This window comes from Nyctibius grandis, chromosome 3, assembly GCF_013368605.1.
Source record: "Nyctibius grandis isolate bNycGra1 chromosome 3, bNycGra1.pri, whole genome shotgun sequence".
In the NCBI taxonomy this organism is placed as follows: domain Eukaryota; kingdom Metazoa; phylum Chordata; class Aves; order Nyctibiiformes; family Nyctibiidae; genus Nyctibius; species Nyctibius grandis.
The window spans coordinates 59,323,902-59,350,463 of NC_090660.1; the positions used below are offsets into that span (position 1 = coordinate 59,323,902).

General features: G+C 40.0%; 1 protein-coding gene across 1 annotated transcript in view; it reads left to right on the forward strand.

Moving 5' to 3' along the window:
- The first annotated feature begins 598 nt into the window (after positions 1 to 598).
- Positions 599 to 26,562, forward strand: part of MIB1 (MIB E3 ubiquitin protein ligase 1) — an 85,644-nt gene continuing 59,680 nt past the window's right edge. The window contains 6 exon segments of the mRNA XM_068396086.1: positions 599 to 1,318; positions 11,377 to 11,548; positions 14,336 to 14,465; positions 16,089 to 16,193; positions 23,991 to 24,057; positions 26,017 to 26,221. Of these exon segments, the coding sequence (XP_068252187.1) occupies positions 1,090 to 1,318; positions 11,377 to 11,548; positions 14,336 to 14,465; positions 16,089 to 16,193; positions 23,991 to 24,057; positions 26,017 to 26,221 (908 nt within the window). The 5' untranslated portion in view covers positions 599 to 1,089.

Genomic DNA, 26,562 nt, shown 5'->3' on the forward strand with positions numbered 1-26,562 from the left:
TGCAGGACTCATGTCCACAGTTTGAAAAGAAAATAGGATTTCAGGGCACAGGAGTAACCGAAAAACGAGGAAAATGCAATACAAGTTTACCTATGCTAGATCGCGCAAGACTTAGTTGATACCATTTAATTGATAATCCCTCTGTCACTAAAGGAGAGGCGATACGAGCAACTTCTCCTGGAAGGAGAGGGGGAGAGGGCGATTTGGGAAGCCCGGCCCCAGGAGCGCCCTCGGTGCCGCCAAAATCCCCTCAGCGTCGAGCGGGGCCGCTGCCCTCGGGGCACTCAACAGGGCCCGCGCCCCCAGAGGGAGCCGCCAGGTTGACGGCTTGGGGAGAGCCCCGGGCAGCTCTGCCGGCAGGGATAAATAAATCCCTGTTCCCTCCTCCGCTTCCTCCCGTTCCCACCGGCACAGGCCCGCGGCCGGTTCGGGGAAGGGGTGGCGCCAGCACCGGCCGCGCCGGGCAGTGCCCACCCCAGCTCGGCAGGTGGCGCTCGAGCGCCGCACCGCCTCGTTCGCGCCCTGCCGCGCTGCGGCTGCGCAGAGGCGCGGAGCCCAGGTGCATGCGTAGAGTGGAGAGGCGGGCGCTAAGGGCCGCCGCCGGTCTCCCTGGTGCTGCCGCCGGTCTCCCTGGTGCTGCCGCCGTCGCGGCCGAAGTTCCCGGATGTAGCGGCGGGCGCGCGGGGCCCGTGGTGGTTTGCCGCTGTGGGGTGCGGGCGGGCGGGGGCCGGGGGGCGATCGCTGCGGCGCTGGGGATGGGTACGTAGGTAGGAAAGAAAGAAAGAAAGAAGGAAGCAAGCGAGGAGGAGAGTCGGCCGGAGACTCCCGCCCGTCAGCTCCCGCCGCCCCGGTCGCGTCCCCCGGCCCGTCGGAAGGTTCCCTCCCTCTCCCTCCCCCGCTCACCGTTGCGTCAGGATTGCCCCCCTCCCCCCCGCCCGCCTCCCTCCGCCGCCGCACCGGCACCCGCGGCCTTTGTCCTCTCTCCCCGCGCCCGAGGCAGCCGTCCCTATCGGGGTCCCCCTTCGCCGCCTGCGGGCTGCGCGCCCCCTCCAGCCGCCCCGGGGCCTAGGCCCGCGGGGCGTCGCCGGGATGAGCAGCTCGCGGAACAACCGGGTGATGGTGGAGGGAGTCGGGGCCCGGGTGGTCCGGGGCCCAGACTGGAAGTGGGGGAAGCAGGATGGCGGCGAGGGCCATGTGGGCACCGTCCGCAGCTTCGAGAGCCCCGAGGAGGTGGTCGTGGTGTGGGACAACGGCACCGCCGCCAACTACCGCTGCTCCGGGGCCTACGACCTCCGCATCCTCGACAGCGCGCCCACCGGTGAGCGGCGGCTAGGGACGGGGTGGGAGGGAAGGGCCGAGCCCGCACGACCCCTTCGCGGCTGTGGGGGGTGCGGGGGGCAGCACCCGAGGGCCCCCACAGCGGGGTGAGGGCCTGGGTCCGTCTCTGGGGGCAGGTTGCTCCCCTCGTTTCGCTTTTCGGGGCGCGTCTTTCCCTCTCGGTTTTGTGGGGGGAAAGTCGGCTGCCTTCCCCCATCCCTTCGCATGGCTGCGCGTGGGTGTCTATATGTATATATACATGCTAGAATAAATAGTGTGTGGCCGTGGGGAGAGGAGAAGTTGTCCGGGGACTTTTAAATTGGGGTAGGCAAAGCAAACATGATCTGCCATGGAAAGCGGGCTCCCGGTATGCTGGGGGGGGGTGGAGAGGGAGCAGTGAAGGGAGGGAACCGAGAGTATGATGCGTCAAGGTTTTGTTTTTACATCCCCCCCCCATTCTTGAATTTATATTTCAGAGCTGTTTTGTGAAATGGTGACAGTCATTCTGAGTCAAGTATAGGGAGGATTGCAGAAAAGAGGTGTAGCGCCTTTTTGCTATAGATAACATCAAGTGGTTGAAATACTGTTTTGTCTTGTAATATGCATGTTGTCTTTTGTCTGTGTTGCTAGACCTGCTGTAAAATAGCTGAAGTACTGGAAAAATAACGCATTTGTTCGTTCTTTAATGACTTGGCTGCTTGGTATTTATACTTTAAATTCACTCAGTTTGGACAATGGATTTACATCTGCACTGACATTATGCGGCAGTGTTAGGGTTGCAAACACGGCAGGGAAATGTTCGTCTTAGCACCTGTTTTTACAGTGAAAACTCACAAAGAAAAATATATTGTTCAGTTTCATCAGACATGTAGTGATGTGGTTTTGGGCCGGGCAGGATTGCCTCAATAATGAGGTGATTGGACCATTTGTTGGGGTACTTAGATGTACTGTTTTTGTAATGTGTCTTTCATTTAGAATATGATGGAGAGGAGAGACCATCTTTGAGCCAGCTACATGTAGTGTTACAAAAAGGAAAATTATAGCAGTGGGTTGAAGCTGACAGACTTTTGAAGAGACAGCACCATGGAATTAATTCTAATTCATTACAAAAATGTTGCTAAGAAAAAAAAAAACACCACACATTGCATGGTGAGCCTTTTAGATGGATTTAATTTTTCTGTGTCTGGGTACCTTCCTCTCCCCTGGCTTCATGGTTGTTTTTTTTTTGTTGTTTTGGAAGGTAGATTCTATTAAAATGAGCTGAAAATCTTTTTGAAATGGACCTTGGAACAAGAAGCTAAGAGTAGTCTTTTAAGTTGTCTATCCTTGTCTTGCATTTGGTGTTCTTTACCAGCATTTGATGTCCTGTAGAAACCAGTGGGACTACTTCTGCTTAAAACTGAAGTGCATGCATAAATGCTGAATATGAGCCTTGAATGCTTGTTACTCTAGCTCTGCTTGATGTATTTGCAAGCGGACAGTATCCTGTTAAGTGCACCTGGAAGCCTACACTTAATATTCAGTTTTAAGTCCCTGGTTTGGTTTTGTTTTGTTTTGTTTTTTTCCTGCTTTGTTCCTTCTGCTTTTCAGTTATGTTTATACTTTTGTATTAGAATTTTAATTTCTGCTTCAGGTAGGACTGTGTATGTTGCTTTGGGGAAAAACTCGTAAACATTGCTGTTTTCAGGCTTTGCAAAATGGTATTTCTCTTCCTGAGGTTTTTGGCCAACGGGTGCATCATCTTCACGGAACGGCAGCATGGAGCTACCCAGGGTTGCTTTTCACTAGAGGGAGTTACTTTTGAGGTCATTTTTCCCTGGAGATAGGAAGAGTAAAAATCTGTAAAGTAGTAGCAGCAAAAGGGAAGTACTGTGGAAAGTTAATGGAATTAGGATTCTGTCAATTTGGGCTGAAATCCTGGTTTTACTACTGATCACTTTGTATTCCTGGGTAAATGACTTCCTTTCTTTAGTTTTCCACCTTTTTGTATTTACTTTTTTTTCGCCATGGGAGTTACTATCCATTGTTTAGTCTAAGAGATTCTGACTTTGGATGATAGTTTGATACTTATCTCTAGGGGTGTTTAGATAATTTTGATATAAATAGTTACAGGAAAAGTGAGATTAGGTGACAGCAATTTCTAACTGTAGTGTTGAGCAAGGAAATGTTATGAAATATGGAGTTGTTTTTGGTTTGATGGTACTTAGTGTTAAATCATGGCTCAGTTTGAAAAAAAATTGTCTGGTTCGTCAATTTATAGTCAGATGATTCTAAGTTTGTAGTGAGAATAAATATAAAAATACAGCAGTAGAAAGCAAAATTTGATTATTGCTGGGAGTTCGTTTTATAGGTATTCAAAACCAGACTTGATTATAAGTTCTTAAAAGCAGTGCTTGCAGCCAGAGTTGCTGCTGTGATGAGTTTGAGGCCTGTGCAGCCAGAAACAGTAGTGATGCCTCAGGAACCCACTGTGTTACAGAAGTAATGTTTGAAGCTCATTCTATTAAAAAAAAAACAAACCCTGAATTTGATACATGTACATATATATGTATATGCCTTTGTTTTGATGCCAGAACAGTGTTTCATAGACTTAATGAGGTATTGTTCTTGTATTTTAATGATTGTAGGCTATTACCAGCATTGCAAGGCTATGTTAACTTTTTATAAAACTTGAATAGCATTACTACTAAGATTTTAGGACGGTCTTCTTTAAAATAAAAACTCATCGTTGATTTACATGAAGTATCTGTTGTAAGCTGTTTGCTCCAGATGTAGTCATTTGGGTAGTTAATGATTTCTGATATGAAGTTTTGTTTTGTTTTTCAGTTATGTCTACCAAGCTAGCTGTATTAGCTACCCATTGGTGATCATATTTAAACTGACCAGTGTCTCTTTAAGCAAGACAAAGCAATTGAGAGGAATTGGTAAACTAAGAATCTGAAAAGAATGCAAATTTCAGTTAGAAGAAAGGAAACTTCAGTTAGGTCCTGTGTATTGGGCTCCTAAATGGAGTAAGTGGTGGGGTGGGATGTGATGCATTAGCAGCGCGGTGTTGTTGCCTGATTACTTGCACATAAATTCTGGTCTTTCTGTAAAGTAGCCTTTTGCCAGGATGTGGGAGTCCTGAGAGTCCCCTTTTTCTGGTAGGGTTGTGGAAAAGAAACAGAATCACAGAATCAACCAGGTTGGAAGAGACCTCTGGGATCACCGAGTCCAGCCGTTGCCCTGACACCACCCTGTCAACTAGACCATGGCACTAAGTGCCATGTCCAGTCTTTTCTTAAACACATCCAGAGATGGTGACTCCACCACCTCCCTGGACAGCCCGTTCCAATGTCTAATAACCCTTTCTGAGAAGAAAGGAGTAGTTTTCTGAGTTGCTTAACAGAAGCTTGTAAGTATATAAACCCAAGCTTTATCCTTAGAAGGGAAGGCAGTTTTTTGCCAAAGGTAAAGGCTGTACAGTACCATGTTTGTAGAGGGCACTCCTGACTATGTTTGCAAAATACTCATGATCATTACAGAAACTTTCTGTCTTTATTCTCTTTCTGAAGATTTGCTTTCTACAAAGCTTAGGCAAAAATTCGTTTGTCATCCATTTCCTCTTTTGTATGGTTGGTTCAAAGTAACAATGTTAGTTTCCTGCTTAAAATATTTACCCAATTGTGTTTGAATGAGGGGAGGTGGTGGAGGGGCTGGGCTCAGGAAATGGAATCTTGATGTGGAATTATCCCGCAGCGCGAGCAAGCATCTTTGTGTCGTGGAAAGCTGTTATGTGCTGTATTCTGCTAACATTGAAAATTTAGGTGTCATCTGTTGAAGATCTGAGTGGCTTTTTGTACTTGTATTAATAGTTTTCTGTAACCTGAAGAGTTGCATAAATCATCATAAAGTCGTACATGTCAGAACATTTCAAAAGGTAGACCACCTCGAATGATTTATCCTATGTATTTGTTTATTTGTTCTTGCTTTTAGCACATCAGGTGTAATTTAAGGCAAATTGTCTTAGTCAAGAATTTTTTAGTGGCTATTTGTAAATACTTACAAAACCGCTCACAAAAAAAATTAATAGCTTCATGAGCAGTGGTACTTGGGAAGCCTTTTTTTTTTTTTTTTTAATAAACATGTCCTTTGTTCTTCCTGCCCTTCTCTCATGTCTCCTACACAATAATCCACTCCCTCCTCATGTGTCTTGTGATACCCTTACCAGATAGGACACATGCTTTGACAAGTCTGGCATCTCTTGTATATAATCATTGGTCAGCTGGCTGCTGCCAAACAGGGTAATTAATAGATGGGTTATGTTTGTGGGGACACTGATTTGAGTTTTCACACAATTTGTTGGAATCTTGGTTAATCTTGAAGAATTCTTTGTTTTCAGTTTGCCTGGAGTCTGGCTGTAGTGTAAAAATTACCTGGAGTGGAAGAATGGGAAGCACAAAACATTGCTATTGCTTTTTAAATTGGGATCTAAATGAATCAGTTTTTTAAGTAGTTTATGATATCCCTTGCCTGATGGTAGTGTTGTCGTTATAATATGAAAGGGTTTTGGCTTATTCGAGTTTTGTAGAGAATAACGAGTTGGTTGGAAACCAGATTTTGTTGGTTCGGAGAAGTAATTGAAATCACTATTGACTTCTACTGTGCTTAACAGTGAGTGATACGGATGCTCCTTGTGCATCTTATTGTACTGTTAAAATGTTCTTTTATTGGACAGCTGTATATTGCCACCTTTGAAAATTATCTTTAATACAAAAGAGATATTCGTGACAAAAGTGAAAATAACTGTGGCATGCACGTAAAGGTAGGAAACTAATATGAAATGCAAATAGTAAAAACATTAATGACAAATGGAGATCAGGAATACTGGATTTTGTGGTATACTGAGGTTGGAGGGACATTAGGAAGTGACAGCTATTTTAAAGTAATTAAGCATGGTGAAAGTACCCTTGTTATTACCTGGCTTCTTTTGGTTTTTCAGTGCAGTATGGAGGATGATACAAAACCTGTTTCATTTTGAAATAACCTGCTCCTAGGAAATTTTGAAGAATATTTAGGGGTTTAGTTTTTGCATTATCTCATTTTAGAGAGCTAAAGTGCTCTTCTGATTCACAGCTGGCCAGCTACAGGGCTGATGTTTGAATTCTGAAGTTTTTATGGCACTTTAATGCATTGCAGTGGTTTAGTTAAGGCATTCTTTCCTAATACAAACTTGGTAAAGTTTGTGTTTCTCAACCTTTCTTAAACAGCTTTCCTTTTGAAGAGTGGAAGCGGATTATGTGACAGATACAGGTTGCATTCGGGTCAGGATTTCAGTTTGGCTCCAGAGCCAGTCTCCTGGTTGTTCCTGTGTAGAGTGCTTCAGTTTACATAATGGAGTGGTTCTGGAGTGCACAAACTGGTTTACTTTTCGATGAAAGTAAATTCAAAGAGATTATCTCAACGCTGACTGAGCGTTCAGTCCACTGGGCTAGAGCAGAGCTAGTCTGAAAAGTTAGAAATAATGTCTCCTTCCCTCCCCCCAAATGTGTATAGTGCCAACATCAGGTCATCTACTGACTTTTGGTGAGTAAATGGTGAGCAGATGGAGGTGGTGCAGATTGTCCCCTTGCAGCCCATGGAGGGCCACAGTGGAGCAGGTATCCACACTGCAGCTCATGGGGGACCCCATGCTGGAGCAGGTGGACATGCCTTGAAGTAAGCTGCAGCCCATGGAGAGCCCACACTTGAGTAGTGTTTTCCTGAAGGACTGCAGCCGGTGGAGAGGACCCATGCTGGAGCAGTGGAAAAGCATGAGGAGCTGTTATGGACTAACCATAACCCCCAAGTTCCCCATCTTCACCAAAATTTCTTCACTGAAAGGGTTGTCAGGCATTGGAACAGGCTGCTCAAGGGAAGTGGTTGAGTGACCATACCTGCAGGTATTTCAAAGACACGTAGACGTGGCACTTAGGGACATGGTTTAGTGGTGGAATTGGCAGTGTTAGGTTAATGGTTGGACTCGATGATCTTAAGGGTCTTTTCCAACTGAAATTATGATTCTGTCTCCCCTGTGAAGAAGCAGGGAGATAGGAGAGTTGGGAATGAAGGAGTGAAGTTGAGTCCAGGAAGAAGGGGGAGTGTTGGGAGCAGGATGTTCTCACTATCCTTTTTTTTTGATTGACAATAAATTTAATTTTCCCCAAGTCAAGTCTGCTTTGCTTTGCTTGTGGTGGTAATTGGTAAGTGATCTCACTTTTATCTTGACCTACAAACTTTTTCATTTTATTTTCATTTCTTGTCCTGTTGAGGAGGGGGAGTGAGAGAGCAAGTGGGTGAGCGCCTGGCAGCCGACCTAGGTCAACCCAACACACTAGTGTACCTATAGTATCTAGTTCAACTTAAAAAAAAAAAAAAAAATAATTCTTTCAACCTTCTTTAAAATGTACTATTGATTTAAATGGTTCATTTTGTTTGTATTATGAACATGAATAAGAGTTTAGGTATCACATTTTGTGATCCAGTAGTAGCACCTTGTTTTAGCATCTTTTTTTAGCAGATGAAGTTAAAACTCTCTCTTAGTCCACTGTAACCAGAGACATACAAATCTACTTCTTCCTGCATGTCTCTAGTGCAGTGATTAAACATTCTGTAACAGGATTTAGTTGCCTGCTCCTGCCCCGCAATGCTTTGTTTGTCATGCCAGCAGCACTGTGCAGCACCACGAAGAACACCATTGGGAAACCAATCCAGATGAATATTTTTCCTCCTGGCTGTTTTTCAGCCAGGTATGTTTCTTGATCCAGTTTACAGCTCAACTGCAAAAACCTTTTGCTGGCGTAATGGAAAGAATGGAGCAGCATGGTCAGGTGAGGCATGCACTGAAGTGGGTGTTGCTGCTGGAATCATGTGTCAGGGAACGGATGGAGAAAGGCTATATCTAGGGTGGTGTTTAGGATCTGTGAGATAGAGATGTGACATTCGATCAGAGACTCCAAATAGAGATGTGCGCTGTTCTCTTTTTAAGTCCCAGACACTGTAGTCAGTAAAATGACTTTTGAGTCAAATATCTTTGTATATTTTTTTCTAGATCTTTCCTAAGTAAGTTTTTCTGAGTTTTTCCACAGCAGCTTTTGCTTCAGTGGCTAGAAATGTTTAGTTTTTATTAAAAGTTTACTGTGAGATGGCCTAGTTCTGTATTACATTACTCCTGATTATACTTCTCTTTCGCCTTCTTTCCTGCTTCTTGAACAAACTGAAGAATCCTGCAACACCCAGTTCCTTGGTCCTTTTACATCTGGAATAAATGTGATCCTCGGCAAACTGTCTTCCCTGAAGTTCAGCAACCGTTAAAAAAATTCCAAAGATATGTACCGTCTCTGTTTCTATGTGAATTACCAATTTAGCAATCAATTAAAAAAAACCCAACAAAACAAAACAAAAAACCCACAACAAATACCACCTCTCAACCCCAAGTGCCATAGCTAGTTAGACTTTTTAAGCAAGGCAACAAAACAGTAACAGGTTATCTGAATCCTTGTAATGCACCTGCTCTTGAAGACTCCCAAAAAAGTAGTAAAATGGTTCAGTACAATTCAAAGCAGTGAGGCAGCCACCTTGAGATCATAGCTAATACTATCTTTTTTGAGTGTTACAGATAATCAACAGATACCAGACATCAGAGTCTCCGTGTTTGTGACAAGAAAGATAGCTTTCTCCTTGATGTTAACCTTCCACATTGGGAGCAAGGTCATTGATGGAGTTGTGGGGGGGGAGAAAATGTATGGGTGATTTCCAAGTTCTTGTTTTGTAAAAAGTAACATTTTTGGTTGTTGTTACCAGGCAGCAAATACTTTTTAAATGTAGAAGGTTAGTTAAAAAGAAGGATCATGGTATACAAGGTGTGTTGTCTGGCAATTGGAGTTGGCAAATAACATTACGAGTTATAGGACTTGTCTGTGCCAGACCTTCAAAATTTCACCACAGACTTTGTGGTCCAGGTATGGATGCCACCTTAGTCATGAACCACTCCAGGAATTACACTGATCATTTAGTATAATGTCAGCAGTTTCAGGGTGTTTGTTGTCACTGAAGGCTGTCTTTGCTCTGAAGAGCTGGTCAGATCTCTGTGGTGCTATGTGCAGTCTTTGCTCCAAATGTAATTCAACAAAGGGAAAGGTTGAGTCCTGCACCTGAGGAGGAGTGAGTCCTGCACCAGTACAAGCTGGGGACAACTGGCTGGAAAGCAACTTTGCAGGAAAGGACCTGGGTGTCTCAGTGGACAACCAAGTGAACATGAGCCAGCAATCTTGCCTTGTGACAATAAAGGCCAGTGGTATTCTGTGCTGTGTTAGGAGGAGTGTTGCCAGCAGGTCAAAGGAGGTGATCCTTCCCCTCCACTCAGCACTGGTGAGGCCACAGCTGGAGTACTGGGTCCAGTTCTGGGCTCCCCAGTGCGAGAAAGACATGGACATACTGAGCATGTCAAGTGAAGGGCTGCAAATGTGTTTTAAGGGATCCTTAGGCATCGGGTATGAGGAGAGGCTGAGGGATCTGGTGGTGTTTAGCCTGGAGAAGAGGAGGCTCAGGGGGATCTTAAGGGTGTATACAAATACCTGATGGAGGTTGTAAAGAGGATGGAGCCAGGCTTTTTTCAGTGGTGTCAAGCGACAGGACAAAAGGCAATGGGCACAAATTGAAATACAGGAATTTTCACTTAAGCATACGAAGAAATGTTTTTGCTATAGGGATGATTGAACACTGGAACAGGCTGTGTTGTGGAGCCTGCGTTTTTGGAGGTGCTCAAAACGTGACTGGATATGGTCCTGGGCAGCCAGCTCTAGTTTACCCTGTTTTGAGCAGTGGTGGTTGGAGTAGACAATCTCCAGAGATTACTTCCAACTTCAGGTATTACATCATTCTGTGAATGATCAAACAAGAAGACATTTCCTTCAGTTTTGCCTCTCCAGCTGTTGATTTTTCTTCACTGCAGGTGGCTCAGCTGTTGGACATAAGTGACTAATAGCTTTGTAGTGAATTTGGCAGTCATTTCCAAAAGCATCCCTTCTGGAGGGGACAAAACCTGTTCTTTTTCCTCACTAATTTCAGTGTGATCTGTTTTTTTGGCTGTTTTTTTAAGGGTGAGTGACTGGGAAAATTCTGTGTTAGTGGAACCTTTTAGTGCTCATTTTTAGCTTGTGCTACAGACTTAATGCCAGTGCTTCTCTCTTCTATTGCTCAATTTTTTCCAAATGTCAGCAGAATTTGATATTGTTATTTTTAAAATAAACTTGTGGCTGTTCACTGTATTCAGAATGCAGGGATGGAAACTAACTGTAACTGATCACTTTTACTCTGCTGTGGCTTGGCAAAGTTGTATGAGTAAGTAGTCTTGAGAACTCAGTTTTTGTGGAAGGCTGGGCAGAGCACATGCTGGTGGATTACATCTGGTCTGTCTTTGGCACATTCTTTTCAAACAAACCAACATATAAAGCAGTAAAATGTTTCCAAAATGGTAACAGATTTTTATGAAGCTAATGGCATTTATCCAAGAGAGCTTATTTTTTACCTGTATAAAAAAGAATAGCGACAAGCACTTACCTTTTGCACTGTATAAAATGTGTAAGTCAAACCAGTGATTTCAAACTGTCACACACAGTTGAACACAGTAGCCTTTGTGGTATAAGGTGTGTTAATAGTCTTAATCCAGAGATAAAATTCCAGACTGTCTGTATATTTTGATACACCCATTTCTGACCCTTTAACTTGTAGTTAAAGGATTTCTCATTTTCTTTCTCTGATTTGTACAGATGGGAAAAAAACTAACATAGCTTTCTCAGCTTTTTGAGCTGAGAAACGATGGAACATTTCAGGAAGATTGACAGCTGGAGATATGAGGTGCAAAGTCCATTATCTTTCCCCCTCAGTTGTATAGGCTGATAGGGTATCACTAGCAGCTTTTCTTTATTGTTAACTTTTTAGTATATGGTTTCAAATTATAATGGTGCGCAACAGAAATCTGTGTAGCAATGTAGCAAAGTTGTTAGTCTTTTTTTTTTTTTTGTCTTTTTCTCCCCACAGGTATCAAGCATGATGGGACTATGTGTGATACTTGTCGACAGCAACCTATCATTGGCATCCGATGGAAATGTGCTGAATGCACAAATTATGACTTGTGCACAGTTTGCTATCATGGGGACAAACACCACTTAAGGCATCGTTTTTACAGAATTACCACACCAGGAAGCGAAAGGTAAAACGTAATTTTTTCCCCCATGAAATTAAAAAGGAACAGTTAATTGTGGTTAACTTTTAAACTGCAGATTTGGTTACTGAAACTTGGATTAGATAAGATAGTGGCTTGGGTGTAGCTTCTGTTACTGGCTCTGCCTCTTTGCGACGGAGAGTAGCTGGGACAGATCTTTGGAGCTTGGAAAACATGGAAATTTTAGAAAGAATAGAGCAGACAAAAAAGATTATTCAGTTTCTTTTAACCTTATTTCAGTCTTCCTAGCTCTTGTGTTACCATACAGCAGCTTTAAAACAAAGGCAATTATCTTTATGCAATATATAATCACAAAATGATTTGTCAATTAATTCCTGAATGTGAAAGTTTAATTGGGTTCAGAAATGGAGTAGACAGATTGAGGGAAAATACCCTCCTTGTGGGCTATGAAAACCAGAATGATCTGGAGACAAAACCTTTGACTTGAACTGCTTAAACTGCTCGCCACAGAAAGTGGAGAAAAGATGCTGTGGAGGGTTGTTCTACCCTTGCCTTGGTTTTCATGTTCTTTTCTTAAGCGTCTATTATTGTCTCCCAGTGAAGAACTCTGAACAAAATTGGTATTTAGGGTATTCTTCCATGGCTGCTCTTGATTTAAATAACTTGTATAAATCCAAAGCCCCTCTATGTCATGATTTATCTACCGGTTAAGTGGGAACAGTGATATTTGCTTGCTGCTAAATACTGGAAGAGCTATGGTAAAGTGTTGTGTAAAGGCTGCATGCTGTGGTACCGCTTCTGTGATAGCTCTCCAGAACAATGTTCTTTCATTAAATCATTGGAAGCTTTTGTTGTTAGATATGATATGATATGATACTCAGTTAAATGTGACGTGTGTAAGACAACATTTATTTCCTTTTCTTGGAGAAGTAAGGCTTACAAATATGTTATAATTCAGTGATGTGCTTTTACAGTTAAGGGAAGTGGTTGGAGCACACAAACTGAGTTCTGGTATGGTGTCTTGTAGGACTGTTTATTTTCTCAGATGTTTCCCTTGAAGCTTAACTATGGCTCAAATGCCAAGATCAGTGGCTTAATCAATAAGTAACTTCTGTTTTTTTTTGAGATTCCTGCCAGCAGATGTAGGTACCAAATAGATATTATAAGCTTAGTGTCTCAATTATAATGTTTAATGCAGAGCAAGGCTTAGAAGTTGGATCCAAGAGTAGAAAGTGCTGGTTTAGTGTAATGAATAGAGAATAAGTAACAAAATACAAATCTGTTTTTCTATTTATTTCTTTTTAAAAAATCTCATTGCTTTTGAGAATGCTTGCCAGACTTTTTTTTTTCTTCTTTTTTTTTTTTTTTTTTTTTAGCTGAAGTTTCCTTTGTAGTTTTAAGTGGTCTGTTACAGTGTATAAAGTGTAAGTTTTAGTTTTGGAGATAGATTGTATGCAATGTGTAGAATTGCAGGAAATCTTTTGCGTCTTGTCACTTTCTCCCTATCTTTGTTTACTCACATTGAGCTGTGTTTTGCAGCGCTTATCTAGAAGGCAGCTTCATCTGCCAAGGAGGTGTTTCTATTGGATCAAGCTTAATTGAGAAAAATTGATTAAAGTTAACTGAGGGAGGAGAAAAGGGCAAAGCAGTGCTATTGAATTTGTGGGCTATCTCATAGGAAAAATGGCAAGAGGCATCTAAGGATGTTTGGATGAAGGAAAGCATAAGCTCTACGTATTTTATTCTTGAGTCTGGGATATCATATGGGCAGCATACCAAAGTAATGTATGCTGGTTTTTGTCCCAGTTTTGTAGGTGTTGAGATCTTTCTAAAACGCTGCTATACACAACATATCTTTGTGTTTTCTATCACTCTTACTTAGATAAAAATGGCTAATACTTTCGTGTGCTCTTGGTGTTGATTCTAACTGTTTAACTTTTTCCTTGTCTGCCATCTGCTGGATGTTAAAAGTTTAGCGGGAGGGTGATACACTTCCTAAAGAGGTCAGGAAACATTCAGAATTGCGGCTGAAAAATACTTTTGTATGGTAACATTTTCCTGGCATGAAGTAAGAAATCTGGTTGCATGCAGATTGGTGGCTTTTTAGATGACTTAAAAGGCAGGAAAATGTTTTATCTCTTTGTTTCTATTTGTAAGTTAAATACTCATGCACTGTTCTGTTTAGACCTATCTACTTCAGTTCTGTTGAAGTCAGAGGGAAAGAAGAGGTTTGCTTTAGAGAAATAACATATTATGACTGAAAAAATGGATGATGATATATTGAATTAAATTTGCCAGGATTAAATTTGCTATAAGAAGTATGTAGAAAATAAACTGAGACATGGAGGGGAAAGAGATGTAGTTCTTTTACTTAATAGCATAATTCTGAATAAAAATGGCAGGGCAATTGTGGGACAGTAATATGGCCTGCGGTGCATCTAAGAGAAACAGAAATGTGTGGTTTATATGTATGCTTCTTTAATGATTTTAATAATAGGAGTACAGATCTATATGTAAGTGGTTACGAAATTATTGCTGGTAATTGGAAGTTTGGAGAAGAAATTATCATTAGCATTAAAAACTAATTATGAACATACAATAAATCAGATTTAGGAAGATCATGTTTTTTTTTTTTTTATTTTGTGGGCTGCTGTTCCAGTTGAGAACTGAATGAATGTGATTCATGCACTGAAATCTGTGTGTGGGGGGTTATTTTTGTTTCAAGACACTCTCCTTCTGTCCTATCCCCAAAGATTTGTTTTGGACTTTCTTTATTATCTTGACATTTGTGGGTTCTTCTTTTAATAACTTCAGGGTATTGTTGGAGTCTCGCCGTAAATCAAAGAAAATTACAGCAAGAGGAATCTTTGCAGGTGCCAGGGTGGTGCGAGGAGTTGACTGGCAATGGGAAGATCAAGATGGTGGCAATGGGCGTAGAGGAAAGGTAAAAATAAAACTAGTTTAAATAAGAAGATGCATTTCTGAATGCTCATGTAATGGCCTTAGTGGCCTTTCTAATTGTAGAGTAAAAATATCATCGTAAAAGTTACTATTCTAATTTGCTGGACTTTTAAAAATCTTATTCTGTAATGCTCAAGCATTTAGAAAGAGGAGGGGATGTATACTATGACCAGTTCTTTTAAATTTACATTTTTACAATACCAGCACAAAAATTTTTAAAAACTATTAAATTTTTGTCTTGGTTGTTCTGTTTAAGACTGGCTTGTAACAGCGTTAAGATCTTGGGCATATTTCAGCATTACTAGAGAGCTGTTACAAAAACAGAGCTCTCAAGAATAGCCCTTCCTGGTCATCGCTGCATTCTGTAGTGTTATTGCTTGTGAATCATCACGTTTGTGTATCTCCTGCTCTTGGCTTTCAGTGGTTGCACCCTGGATTTTTGGTTTTCATCTAATAATTATAGGGACTTTTCCAGTTTAAAATTAAAAACTTTGCAAGTGTTGGATGTGGATATTATTTTACTGGTTTAGGACCTTATATGCACGTTTTTGATATAGTTGTATAATATAAATATTTGGATTTATTGAAAATCGCATGGAATGGTGTGCTGCTAATCATAACCTTTGCAAATTTTCTCTTTACAACTTATATTTACCTTGAGAACTAATGAAGGCTTGTTATAAGTATGAACATACAGCAGGGAGTGTAAAATATACTATGACTTTTATCACCAAATATGAGATGTTCTAAAAGGAGAATTGGATGCCCTTATATCTTGGTGAACTGGTGTTTTTTGTTACACTTATTTTTAGTACATTTACCCCTTGCTGTGAATTTGGCAAGATATTTTGAAATCTCTGAAACGTTGCAAAATAAGAGTCTTAGCCTGCATTCTCTGCTTTATGTACTAAACTTGAATTAGTGGGATTATTTGCAAGCTGAAAATTTGTATAAATGCATATAAATGTTTTTAACAAGGAAAAGCAGATGGTAGATAGCAGAAACAACTTTTAAATAAGTAGAAATAAGAATGAAGACAAATTCTGGAAATCGATGTTTTTTTTAAATAATGGAAGTGTTTTCAGAATTTGGTACGTGGCCTCATGATTTCAGAAATGTCAGGGAAAGTCCAGTTCACTCTCCTTTTGTACTGTTGTTAAGCAGATTGTCTCTGGAAATAAAACTTTGTCTCCTAACGTAGTGCACCACCACCAGGCTAATGCAGGTTAAACCAGACAAATTGAAGCAATTAAAATAGTTTTCATCCTGTTTTTCTTAGTTAAATGCTGCTTCTAGTAAGAACATGTCAAAGCATCACAAAATAAATTTTTACAGTTCAGATTTTGTTCTCTGCTTTTGTAGTTAGATTACCTACCAAATATACAAAAGAAAAATAGTCCTACAAAGTAGATATTCAGGCTACCATCTTAAGACACCTAGGGAATGCTTGTATCAAACAGAAAATAGCTTCAGAATAAATTTTATTAAATTCAGTAGAACTGCTGTATCCTGAACTATTCTGAAGAGATGAATAAAGTTTTAAGTTCAAATTGTGCTTCTAAGTCTTTGTTCTAGAAACAGTTTTCTTATTTTTAAAACTGAATAGGTAACTGAAATCCAAGATTGGAGTGCGTCCAGTCCACATAGCGCAGCATATGTTCTTTGGGACAATGGTGCTAAGAACCTTTACAGAGTTGGCTTTGAGGGCATGGTAAGTATAAAAGAATACAAAGGGTAAAATGCGTGGTGGGGGAAGGGTAGTAAGAATAACTTGTGCTTTGTTATCCTCCTTTTGTAATATCCTTTGTCAGTTTGCACACTATTAGTCAGGTTAGTGTGAATACAGCTGTATGGGTGATGCATATGTATTAGGAAAAAAGTCTGATCTGGGAATTTATAAAATGTGAATAACTTAAGGGCTTTGGTTTCTGCCAAAGTATAGTAAATATTTACATCATATACATGATTATCTTACTGTGCTACTGTTGTGCTTAAATTCAGAAAAGAAAAATAAGCTTAGTTATGAACTTTTTAAAGATCCTATTTCTTTAACTCCTGAACTCTTCATTTCACTTCAAATTTTGGTGTGATTACTGCAAGATTTGCAGTTTTTAAATTACTAGCAACACTCAGAATCCTCTTGAGAGCAATTTTTTTTTGTCAATGGAAAGGTGTTGAACTAATTTACAACCTTAATTTGCTTTAGCATTAGATTTTTCTTTTTTACTTCCTAGCTTCTACAGCTACTTTTACAGCTTTACAGAGAAAATGGATCAGACTCTAGCCTAAGTGCCTTCTGTTGCTGGGTTTTGTTATCCTAATGTGGGTCAGGGAAAGGTTACTTTGATTATCAACTGCTTATAACATCTTAATTAGCATTTTTTTTTGCATGGTTTTTGATTGATACTGCAGAGGAAAACCACGTTAACTTAACATTGAAGTGTCATCTTGTCAGATGTATATCAGTAATAAAATGTTAAACAATGACTAGTCTACTTTTTTGAAAGTAAATTATTTTGCCTTATAGCCTCACTTGAAATAAAATTTATTTTTATTATAAAAATAAATACTAAATACCACTTTTACAGTAAATACATATTTTAGTGTCAGGTTTAAAAACAGTAAACATCTTTAGTGCAGGTCAGCTTTTCTGATGCATGAAGATACTAAGGATAAAATATAAGTCAGTATTGAATTTTGTTCTTCATGATCTCCCCAGTTCTAAAGAAAATTCCTTATATCCTAGCAAAAGGGAAAATAAGTTATATGTAGTATATTATTAAACCAATGGTTGGTACCTTCACCCTTACATTTGATTGTGATGCATAGAAAAGGAGTGGTAACTACAAAATCTAGATAGAATGAGAGACAGATAAACTGATTTTTTTTTTGTTGTTGCGATTTCAGTTACTATGTTAAAATTTGTGGACTGCATAGTAGGAGTGCTGTGGAATCATTAAAGATTCCTTCTGGCCTCAGAAAAATACATTTAAGATAAGTTATATTCTGTTCTGAAATAGTTATTCCTTTAGTAATAAAACTATATTGATTATTCATAAATCAGCTATACCGTGTTGCTGAACTATTGCCATATAGAGAAGTGTTAAATATTTCTAGAATACTTGTATTTCTAGAATACTTGATTAACTACTGCAACTGTAAATTTGAATGGATAAGGGTGACCCTTCCCACAAAATTTGTACAAATAGAAATAATTGGTCAGTCATTTAATTAACAAAAAACCGCTGTTGAAGTATTTGTGAAACTACATATATGTATGTATTTTTATATATAGGATAATATATAAATAATAGATGTACATATCTATAAAAGGATAATTTGAGGCTCTGTATGTAGTGCTTACCTGACTGTAATCCATTTCTACAATAATTATCTTTGTCAGATATGTTTAACAAATGCAATTTTCACTTCAGACAGAATGTATTCGTGGATATCTGTGACAAATAGTCATTCGAATGTAAAGCTAAATTTTGTAACTGATTAATTGCTTGCTAAGTGTACAATTCATTATGATTGTTTGCTACTATTTAAGTGCTGTTATGTAAAGCTGACTAATAGACTATCAGAAGTTCATGTAAAGTTGGGGCAAACTTGTCTTGGTACTTAGAAATTGGTTAAGAACATCCAGAGAATGCAGGCTCAACAGTACTCAGGGTGTGTGCCCATGAGTGTGCCCAGCTGGGGAGAGACCCCTACTTGCAAATGAATATTCAGCTGTAAATGGAGCTGATTAAAGAAACACAGTGTATCATTGTAAGTCAAGGTTGCTTGGTTCATAACTGACAGGCTGCATCTGCTCCTCAAAATTAGTCTATCTGGCCTGCCAGTTTTTCCTTGGGAGAGACTAGGATTGGCTGGTGGAGCAGCAGGTGCTGGCTGAAAACTTGCATTTATTTGTGGTCAGATCCTTAGAGTTTTTATTCGAGTTTGCTGTTGCTGTGTTTACAGATGAAGTGATTGAGAGGTGCATCTTGCCTTTCTTTGGGAAGCCCGGTATTTAAGTCTGGGAGTTTCTGCTGCCACAGGCCACAAATTCCGAAATAGAAATCTGTTTTTATGATACTGTTAGGTTGAATAATGTTTGCTACATCTGTAGTAGGAAGAAAGTACTGTTGGCTAATATGGTTATTAACACTATTTGCATTTCATATCTATATGTATTCAGATTGTAGAGCCAGACCAAGCTGTTAACCACATTATCTGCTTTAGAAATGTGGTTCTATGTGTGAACATAGCTTTTTGCAATAAAAAGATAAACTATGTGGAATTAGTTAATGAGAAGATAGTGATTTAGCTTTTTGGACTTGTTTCTGGTTTTTATTTCTTCATATCACACAGCTGAGGATGTAAAGCTGGTAACTTCCATTGGCTTTCAATAAGCATTATACTCCTTATTAATAGAATGATTTTGCTATAAAAAATTAAGAAAATAGTTCCATCAGCAGGCGTGCCCTAACTCAGTTTCATTATTTAGGAATTGGTTTTGTGCTACCAAACGTCTTTGCTCTTGCCTTTTTTGCTGTGATTAACCTCCTCTTCTTGTTTTTCATTATGGAGGATCTTCCTTTCATCTGTGTAGCCTCTGAAAGAAGTAACTGTAGTTATCATCCATCATTGTCACAGTAATCTGTAAGCCATCTGTGTTTGTGTACTTTTTTCCATGCATTCTGAATAGTTGAGTGCATAAGGGAAATTGAGAAGGTTCCTTGCCCTTGTGTTTTTGACGTTACTTTAAACTTTCTTATCCTGATTGATACCTAATGTATATTCATCAACATTTATTTGGGTTACCCTTAAAGATAGTCCTTGAAATTACTCTGGAGGATTTTAAGAATGACTTGTTAACTTTTATTTTAATAAAAACAAAATAAATATCTTAGCATACTAGGCATTGCAGGCAGGTGTTATATATAGAAATATGCTTTCTGGTGCAGTTATAACTGTCAGATCTGTAATGTCAGATCTTCAGCTCTCTTGTCCTTTATCTTGTCCCCAGTGTGTTCAAAATGAGGGTTTTAGGAAGGAGCAACAAGAATTTTCATTATTTTGTTAGTTTGGTGTCCTGTTGCTTCTAGGTGCTGATCAAAACTGATCTGAAACACAGAAACATGAATTTTTGGCCACCTTTACACATGCAGCAGGTGGTTTTTATTACATCACTCACCGTGTAGCCAAAGTTAGGTGGTTAGTTGTTTTGGAATCCAGAGAGGAAGGAGACATTTATGCATACCTTGTGCATTTATTTGCATTTGTCAGCAGACTTTGTTTCATTTCTTGTTTATCTAGTCTTTATTTCTCTATATTGCTCCTGTAGTCTCAACCAAGCCAAGTTTGTCATCTCTCTGTAACTGCGTTACTTAGAAACATACTTCTGTTAAGCAGAAATGTACTTGCTGAACCTTTTCCAGTTTTGTTATTTACAGTATTAACCCACAAGGAAGACTTTAAAATGATCCTCCTTAAAAAAAAAAAAGTTACACATGGAAAGTTTTTATAAGTGCCTATAATCAATAGACAGTAAGGTTATAAACCATTCACTCAGGATTTGCCTGAAGTCTGATTTCTTCTGTAAGAAGCTGTTGCTATTGTTTTTATACCTCACATGATAGAGAAACCTCTCTATCATTTCAGTCACTTTCTCTACCATCTTCTACTTTCTCCTTCTATTTCTTTCACTTTTCTTAGCTTCTTGAAATTGCACATGATTTGAGTTCATTAAATTTAAAATGCAGCATTTCTTATAAACCTTTAGCTAAAACTTGCTGATTTATCCAGTCCCTTGTTGTCTTAATCAGGTGACAAAACAGCACATATTGAGCTTTCTCCATTTGCCCTGTAAGGGCTTGTTTCCTTGCCAAAAGCTGTTGTGAGTTTAAAGACTTAAAATGACCTTTAAAGTGTATTCATTGCTACCTCAAACACCTGCAGCTGTGGCACCATTCCTTCTGGTATATCTGTAAGATCAGTATTAATTTCTTTCCTGGTATTTGCTGCTGGTGTTAGATGTTGTTTCAGTGCATCTCTGGAGCAAACATTCTTCCTTTTCTTAGCAGCACACCTAGTTTCCTTATCAAGTCTGTAGACTCCCCTCCCTGGTTTTGATGGATGACATTCCATATTGATTGGAATAACTTAATAGTTATTCCAGTAGGCAGCTGCTCCTTCAGCATTGTTTTCCTCTTCAAGGTCAGGGATGATGGTGCTTTTACACCATCTGCCAACATTGCTGACATTGCTGTAATGTACATTTTTTTTTTTACTAACTGAAGTTTTTATGATGATGAAATTGCTGCTGTTTTTTCAATGGTATAATTGGATGGTAAGTCAGAGTAAACTGTTATCTTTTCTGTATTTCCCATTTGGCTCAGCAGATCATGATCTTTATGTAATCCAGTCACGTACAGCTGGAACACAGAGAGTTTTTTAGCAAGTCAGAATGTAGATGCTAGAAGACCAAAGTTCTCCACTGTAGGCAAAAACCATTATTACCCACTGCTCATGTGCATCAGCTGGTACTACTGATCTGAAAGTCCTGCTGTGCAGTATTTTGTGCTTGTGCTGTTCCTTGAGTTTTCATTATCATGATTGCCTGCTTAACTGGGGCTTCCATCTCTTCTCTAACTATACACAAATTCCACAAAATCTGTAGCTTGTTTTTCTGTTTCTTGAAAGAATCCTCTTCGGGGTTAGTTGAATGATTTCTCCATCAAGCTAGTGTGTAAAAGCCTATGTTTTGTTTTCATTTTTGTACGTTTGTCTCCATACCATATTTACACCCAGCCTCATGGTTGTTACTTCTTTTTCCGTGTGTGGTGTCACCGTGAGTCTAAAACTTGTGTTTTAACATCCCTTGTATTTTGGTACGTTCCTTTTTGCACTTGTGCATCTCATCTCCAAATGATCCTCTGTTTCAATCCGTTTACAAGACTCAAGGAGACTCATACAACTTGTAAAAATCCCGGTGGGGTTCTTGGATGTGCAGTACAAGCAGAGCTGGCCAAGTGAGCGCGAGAGCTGGCAGCAGGGATGCAACGCGCTGGCAGCCTGGTGTGGCTGGGCTTCGGGTGTGTTTGTGCTCCGTCCTCACCAGGGGAACCTCTCTCCATGCAGTCCCCGGGGGAGGGTGACCCGCAGCTTAACACCAGCCCCGATTTTTTTACTTAAATACTTGGGCAGAAGAAAGCTTGTTTTCTTTTTCTGATAAATATAGTAGCTGAGTGCTAGAAGTAGAATTATAGTTGCTTAACCAGCTTTCATGGTACTGAAGTACAACTAAGTACAGTTTCCTGTCTTAAAACTCAAGGATCTTTTTTTGGGTTTGATTATGTTTTTTAAGACATTTGCAGGCCTTTATCCTGTTGATGTTACTTTTGTTAGTAGTGCTGTTTGCAAAATTGCTGAAGAATCTCTTTGCTGTATGTACAGTGTATATGAGTTAGTTTCTTGCTGCCTTAACCTCTGTCAAGTGCCTCATCTTTCTGTGCGTTTTGAGTCCTCAGTTTTTTGGTGAAGGCTTATGCAAATAACATAAACATTACCTTGCTTTTCTGTGATACTTGGATCAGATTCTTGTTTTACTCCTTAGCGATCAAACATTGGCTTCACCATGTAAGTGAAAGGGGAGACACATGTGAAGCTGAGGTTCAACATCAAGCTACCACTTGGTTTCACAACCAAGTATACCATTATACTCCAGAAATAAACTATGTGCAGGGCATGGTACAGGCAGCGTAAGAAGAGAGTGCAGATTTGTAGATTTCTGGTTTTATTGTTTCTTTTCTGTAAAATTTAAGGTATCTTAACCTGCTTCCAAATAATTTCTGCTGCAATAAGTAATTAGCCTTTTACTGAATATTTTTTCTTCTAGCTTTTAGCCATGAGTCTGCTCTGTATGTTAACACCTGTAATGCAAAGGGTCTTTCACACAAATCTTGCCTGGCTGGGAGGAGAACCGTTTAGGACCCTCCCGTGCTCTATTCTTAATTCTCTGAAGAACATGAAAACAGCTCTTGCATGTATACCCCTTCTTGACTCCTGCACAGACAGCTGGTTGTTGCATGACATGAAGAGTTTGTATTCAGTGGGTGAGACCAAGTGCTCCTGGGCACATTAAATCTCTGTTGGTTGGGGGGAATTAATCAGCTTGCCATCTGGGATGGTCAGCGCAGCCCCTTTGTCTTTGTCCGAGTTAAAGCCAGCATCTGGGTGGCAGCAGCCCACCGGGTGGCAGCACTTTGTTGCAGGCCTGCTGTTGCTGGGCTGAACAAACTCTATTTCTCTGATTTCTCATAGGATTTGAAGAGTGGCTAAATCTCATTATTGTCATCTGGCTGTTTTCATCACTTTTTCAGAAAGTGATGGTACATTCTTTGTAGATCAGGATACACACTGAATTTTGTATTGTTTCTGGCTACTTAGCAGGTACAGATCACTGAGGGTAGTATTGTGTTTGTCAGTGTCTTGATGATTTGGAAGACTTGAGAGTTTTCATTTTAATCCTTTTGCAGGAGCACTCTCTGTCAATAAATCTTGTGTGTGGGAAAAATAATTGTTAAAGTATTTGTTTAGTTCTGGTTGATTATATCATAAGCACCACCTGTCCTCTATTTCCTCCCCCATGCATTAGAATATTTTGACACATTTTGCAAACGGTTTCCTATCTCCTTCCCAACTCATCGTGCACATAAGATGCCCTTTGTTTTTAGTGAGAATTGTTCCATAAGGAGCCATGGCAGATGGTAGCCATTTGGCTTTAAGGGTTATACAGGGAAAAAACTAGAGGAAATGAAAACTATAGGAACTCTGCTGGCTTTATGAACAGGAGTTGGTCATCACACTTGAAACTTAGATTTCTCAGATAATATAAAACAGAGGCTTTCTGGAGGATAAGCTTTAGAACTTTTCTCTTTAAAAAGACCATGTTTAGCTCAGCAGAATGTTTTTTTTTTAAAAAAGTAATATCCTTGTGTTCTGTATATTCTTAATTGGAAATTCTTCATTTCGTAGAATTTGGGTGCCAGGTTTTCTTCTCTAAATTAAACGCATCTGTCAAAAAGGCTTGGGAACTGGCAGGCGTTAAATGATCAGTACAAGAAAGACTATGGCCTCGAGCACTGTCTGCAGATACTTTTGTTTGTTTCCTCGTTTGTGTTCACAGACTTTTTTTAAAAGGAAATATAACTTTACAGAACAATGCAAAGGAGTTTTGTGTTATTTTCATACATTTGTTTTGAGTTAAAAGTGTCTCATCCTTTATAGCCTTTTCTATTGGTAAAGGTTATGAAAACCTTGAGAATGTCAAGGCTCTGATAGATTGGAAAGTATTTGAGATTGTATGCATCGGTAACAAATTCATGAGGCATGTTTTTTGTACACATAATTTGCAGCCTTTCTTAATTGAGCGTATTTCAGTTCTAGTTTCACTGACTTATGTTAACCTGAAGATTCTGTCAGTGAGGACTAAAGTTGTCTCAATCTCTGCCCATAGTCTGACCTGAAATGTGTTCAAGACGCAAAAGGAGGCTCTTTCTACAGGGACCATTGTCCTGTGCTAGGTGAGTTGAAGATAAAGTAAATTTATCTTGATGTATGTTAATTATATTGTTTAGATTTCTCTTTCTTTTTTAAATGTCATCTAAAAGGATTGTCCTTACTAGTGAAATGTAAATGATAGCATGTCTATGCATTAATGATAAATTGTAATGCTTTTCTAAATGTATTTGGTATCTGTGTGCCAAGTGGATGCAAGAGAGCTGTTTCAGTGTTGAGTAAGTAATAAATTGAGTCATGTCTTGTGCACTGTATTTCTAAAGAGACAAATGTAGCTGTGCATTCTTACAAGACTGTCTTAAATATTCAGAGATGTTCAGTGAGGTAGCATGTACATGGCCACAAACAGGACTCATTCGAACATATAACTTAACCTGTTAATTTATACTGATATTAGTATATGTTGTGAAATCTTGGTTGAGGTTTTCCATATCAGCTATTGCACTGACTTATTCCTCTAGTGTCTTAGCTGGGCTGTAGACATGTGCTGAGGAGATTATAAAAAATATTTGGCACGTGTTTTGGTTTTTGAAATATGGGCAAGTTGAGATAAAGTCTGTAGATTATTGGGCACAAGTTTCTTAATTATTTGTCATGGTTTAAAGCTGGGCCGGCTACTAAACCTGTGGCAGACGCTCTCTGTTAACCCTCCCCCCCCCACCCGAAGGGAAAGGGAAAAGGGAGAGCGACTTATGGGTTGGAAAGTTAAAACAGTTTTAATAAACTATAGTAATGAAAAAGAGTATAATAAGAATAATAGAAATAATCAAATATATACAAATATATACAAAAACAAGATCAAGGGCTTGGAAATCCTCCTCAGGCAAAGTTGCTCCCCCAGCACGGGCAGAGGGGAAAATGCAGTAGCTCCCTGCCATCACACCTGCAGGCTTTTAACTGGAAACTGGCAAAGCTGGTACCAATCAGTGGGAGACAGGAGGGCCCCTCCCTCCTCGACCCCACCTCCAGGAGGCAGTGGGTTAGTGATAAATAGGAAAGTGAGAATGACATGTATGGGATGGAATACCTTGCTGGTCAATCTTGGGTCACCTGCCCTGTTTGCTCCTCCCTGCAGGTGCGAGCCCCCTTCGGCTCTTCACTCATAAGCAGTGAGGAATTTAGCAGTGACCTTGGTTTCTCTAAGACTAATTGGCCTGGTTTGGGCCAAACCAGGACATTATTAATGTGTATTTCCTTGGCAAAACACCTGGTCATAAAACTGGACACTACAGAAAATTTTGCTTTTCATAGACTCATAGAAGGGTTTGGGTTGGAAGGGACCTTAAAGATCATCTAGTTCCAACCCCCCTGCCACGGGCAGGGACACCTTTCCTCTAGACCAGGTTGCTCAAAGCCTCATCCAATCTGGCCTTAAACACTTCCAGGGAGGGGGCATCCACAGCTTCTCTGGGCAACCTGTTCCAGTGTCTCACCACCCTCACAGTATAGAATTTCTTCCTAATAGCTAATCTAAATCTACCCTCTTTCAGCTTAAAACCACTCCCTCTCGTCCTGTCACTACTTGCCCTTGTAAAAAGTCCCTCTCCCGCTTTCCTGTAGGCCCCCTTCAGGTACTGGACGGCTGCTATAAGGTCTCCCTGGAGCCTTCTCTTCTCCAGGCTGAAGAGCCTCAACTCTCTCGGCCTGTCTTTATAGGAGAGGTGCTCCAGCCCTCTCATCATCTTCGTGGCCCTCCTCTGGACTTGCTCCAACGGCTCCATGTCCTTCTTATGTTGGGGGCCCCAGAGCTGGATGCGGTACTTCAGGTGGGGTCTCATGAGAGCAGAGTAGAGGGGCAGAATCACTTCCCTTGACCTGCTGGCCACGCTCCTGTTCACTCCCTTTTACCTGTTGGCCACTACGGTTGCAGAGACATCAAGTCTTAGAAATTAACTTCTGTTTTCTTTAAATTGCAAGGAAGATTAGTGTGGTCACGTAAACATTTTCTTCTTATTCAATTTCAGGTGAGCAAAATGGTAACAGAAACCCTGGTGGGCTGCAAATAGGTGACCTTGTAAACATTGACCTTGATTTGGAAATTGTACAGTCTTTGCAGCATGGTCACGGAGGGTGGACTGATGGCATGTTTGAAACTTTAACAACAACTGGAACAGTTTGTGGCATTGATGAGGATCATGACATTGTAGTACAATATCCAAGTGGCAACAGGTTTGTTATATAGCCTTCATCATTGAGTCTCACAAACTTCCTTTGCCTTCGGCACTTGTGATCACGTGGTGCCAGAAACTTCCTGTTCTCCTTTGTGTCTATTAAGATTTCCTTGAGAATTTTTTTATTCCTTCTACAGTGTGTAATGAGGACGTTAGTTTAAAGATGATTTAGTGGGAAAAGGAAGATTGTTGCCTCTCTCACTTGGTGAAAATTTGAGTCCAAAATACAGAATGACGTTCTGGACTATCTTATTTCCACAATGTAGTGTTTTAAGCAGTAATTTCTTTTTTAATTACAAAGTATCCCATGGTTTCAAGAGGAATGGTAATAGCAATGCA